The sequence below is a fragment of the Stylophora pistillata genome, chromosome 3, assembly GCF_964205215.1.
Source record: "Stylophora pistillata chromosome 3, jaStyPist1.2, whole genome shotgun sequence".
Classification (NCBI taxonomy): Eukaryota; Metazoa; Cnidaria; class Anthozoa; order Scleractinia; family Pocilloporidae; genus Stylophora; species Stylophora pistillata.
Window position 1 is genome coordinate 5611492 of NC_142521.1, and position 3509 is coordinate 5615000.

General features: G+C 38.9%; 1 protein-coding gene across 1 annotated transcript in view; it reads left to right on the plus strand.

The window, feature by feature from the left end:
• The first annotated feature begins 455 nt into the window (after positions 1-455).
• The window catches only part of LOC111339990 (ras-related protein RabC), a 3724-nt gene continuing 670 nt past the window's right edge, over positions 456-3509 (plus strand). The window contains exons 1-2 of the mRNA XM_088754618.1: positions 456-782; positions 2689-3509. The exon at positions 2689-3509 is cut by the window's right edge and continues 670 nt beyond it. Coding sequence (XP_088610744.1) covers positions 600-782; positions 2689-3147 — 642 coding nt within the window. The 5' untranslated portion in view covers positions 456-599 and the 3' untranslated portion in view covers positions 3148-3509. The remainder of the gene's footprint in view (positions 783-2688) is intronic.

Consider the following 3509-nt stretch of genomic DNA (forward strand, 5'->3'; position numbering starts at 1 on the left):
TATGAAATCATTTTTGGTACAATCGTACAAAGCAACTCAGGTGTCTCGTTAACACAGACCTCAAAAACGCAGAACGCAGACCGCAGACCGCGCAGCTCGAAAAACGTGTACACAGTGTGTAATTACAAGATTTATCTCTCTTCCCTTCGTTATCAAACGAGATCTTGGAATGCGTCGCGAAACTGAAACTATTTTCATTGTCAGTGACAGTGAGATAACAGATAAAAATAGACGTAAAGTAGAGTAAATTAGCAATGCAGAAGCTTTGCGTCATGCTGAAAATTAAGATACCGATTTGCGATAATGTTTAATTCACGTGGGTTTAGATGGCTTCTTGGGTGGTTTCAGGTAATTTCAGATGGTTTCCATGGGGGTTGCAGATGGTTTCAGGTGGTTTCAGGTGGTTTCAGGTGGTTTCAGGTTGTTTCAGGTGGTTTCAGGTGGTTTCAGGTGATTCCAACTTTTAGTAACTACGTATGATATGGACCTAACATGAACGCTTTATTGTTTTTCAATATGGCAGGCATGTTCACACGCACCGAATTCAACATTAATCGTTTTCAGTATCAATAGCCAAATTCTCACTGGAAAATCTGGATATGGCTGAAGGTGGCGCTGAGGAACTAGGTGTGTACAAAGTTACTTTGTGTGGAATGAGTGGAGTTGGTAAAACGTCCATTTTTCACCGAGTTCTTGGCAATGGTTTCAAGGCTAATACATTTGAATTTAAACATATGCTAGAAGAAATGGTCAGAGTCCAAGTTAAAGAGAAAACTATCAAGGTAAGAAAAAAATGAAAATATAAGCATTGGAGGAACTGATAGGTTGAAGTGATTGCCATATCGTTCTGTGTGATTTTGGCCCCCAAAAAATGATTTTTCGTGTCTGTATAATGGGTAAAAATATGCATATGGGTGGTCAAGCCAGAAAAGGGGTACCGTATTTTATTTATCTATAAGTCGAGACCCTAAACTTCGGTCTGTTTTAATTGGGAAGGTTCTTAAAACACGTAAATTTAAAATACTCGGTTGTAAGCCGAGACCACATTTAAAGAAATTCACTCTCGAACAAACTGAAATGAACGCAAAAGTTTCGAAACAGAAAAGAGTTTCAATGCAGTATTGCCGTCTAAAACACATTCTGAGATAACCAGAGAGTAAGTCATCAGTGAGTCGCTAGAGGAAAGATCAAGAGAATCTCTTTAATGGAGAGCTCGAGATGTCAGCGAAACGCACAACGATGGGCCGTTACATTCAGAAATATCCGCGGCTCAGTGGACAGTGGATGAGAGATTACTTGATTGGTTTACAGAGCAGAGAAGCCAAGATAAGTTTTCTTTTTACGTGATCACAAATTTCAACACCGTAACATGTGATGATCAACAAGTTTGTTTACCAATCTTGAGAATGGGCAATTCTGATTGGTCAGCTTCGAAATTTTTAAAACACTTTCGCAAGCTCCATACTACTATACACTCGTTCAAAACCTGCAGAATCTCTCATACTCTAGATGGCATGAAAGATGAAGCAATCTACTCGGAATAAACGGCAGAACTAGCTGATGAGGAGGTGGAGGACGAATTCCACGCCGACACTGAGGATGAACACTAAGCTGTATTTACTATGCACTGAAAACAACAAACTGCTTCTTTGGAAGCAACCACATATTTAAAGTCAATGACCAACTTCAACTTGTTTTGTTATTTACTTCTGCATGCAATATCTCGGCTTATAGACTAATATATCTGTTTCCTTTGAATTTGCTGTTTCGTAAAAATTATGTTTGGAAAAACACTCGGCTGTAAGCCGAGAACCCTTCTCCAACTCAAATGTTTGAGATTTTGGTAAAGTTTTGTGAAAAAACCACTCGGCTTATAGATGAATAAATATGGTAGTATGAGTACCTGATGCATATGTATGAACTTTCATTACCCTACTACATAATGGAGGAATAATGATTTCTCGGTATGTGGTGATATACCTTTATAGTGTAGTTCCAGAAAATATCCATGCCCCCCACAGAAGCCTCGATGTGAGCCCCTGTACCCTTGGAAATCTTAGCCCATGACCCCCTCCCCCTGGGAACTTCCAACAACCTTCCTTGGGGGGTATGGATATTTTCTGGAACTGCACATTCAGAGAAGGGTCAAAGTGCAGAACACATGATCAATCTATTTGCAAGGTATATTTATTGAGGTAGCTCCCAAGTTGTTTTGAATTATCAGTGATCAAGTTGATTGGCCAGCTACCGCCACATTCAATAATATATGTTACTACTGGTAGTTCTTTGGCCATACAAGCCTCCTGCCAAGCCTTTTATCATTGAGTAATGTAATAGTTGGAGAGCTGAATGTGGGAGAAATGACTCTTGTTGGCAAGCTGCCACTGAGGAAATTGCAGAAAAGAATTCTGAAAAAAAAACTTAGGCTTTGATGAAATTCAAACCTGTGCCTTGCTGATACTAGTGGGTCCTACTACCAACTGAAGCGCACAGTCCTATGTTGGTTGTAAGGCACATTTTCTGGGTAGTTTGTTCATGTAAAAGAATCTGATCATGATTTAATAAAAAATTTAATAGACTCTTCCCATCCCACCCCTCTAAAGAAAATTTGGTGAAAGGAACAATCATTTTGAGTTGATGTCAATTTGTCAAGGGTAATTTTGTTTCTTGTTTAAATGATTTTGTCAGATTCACCTTCATGACACGGCTGGAATGGAGAGATATGAGGCTGATTTGACTCGACAGTACTACCATGGAAGTAATGTTGTGCTCTTAGTTTATGACTGTGAAGAAATGGAAACCTTAGAAGAACTTAAGAACTACTACAATGATGCTAAAAGGCATACTAATGGTGCTGCTATGGTGTTGGTAGGGAACAAGATTGACAAGGAGTTTCCGAGTGTAGAAAAAGGAGATGCTGAAAAAATACTCTGTAATCACATAGAGAAAGGCTGGCCTCATTGTAAATATCAATACAGGGCTGAAACATCTGCAAAGACAGATACTGGAATTAGAGAGCTTATACAGTCAGTGGCAGAATATTTAGTAAAAAATGCAGAACCTAGTAATTTGAAAAAATTTGGGGAGATTGATGTGGGGCAGGGGGACACAAAAAAAGATTCTCCACCATCAGGCAGTTGCTGTTAGTTATTACATATGGAATATGTATGTTATTAACCGAGTGTGGAGTCAGTATGGCAGGATATCTGTTAATACTTTTCGTGTAGGGCTAAGTCCCAGCCATCTTACTCAAACAAGCTTGATCAATGATGGATTTATCTCTCTATTGTTCAAAAGAATTGTAATATAACTTATAAAACTCCTTTGTTTTTTTTTTTTTTTAATGTCCTTGACTGGCATTTTAAGATAACCAAGCTGTAACACCTACTGGAAAAGATTTATCTTGTTAGGTAACCCAAGCCCATCCTGCCTGCCCTGGTAGCCAAACAGGGGACAGAATTTGCTAAATCCCTCTGACCCATAGAGCCAGCCATATAATAACAAACTTT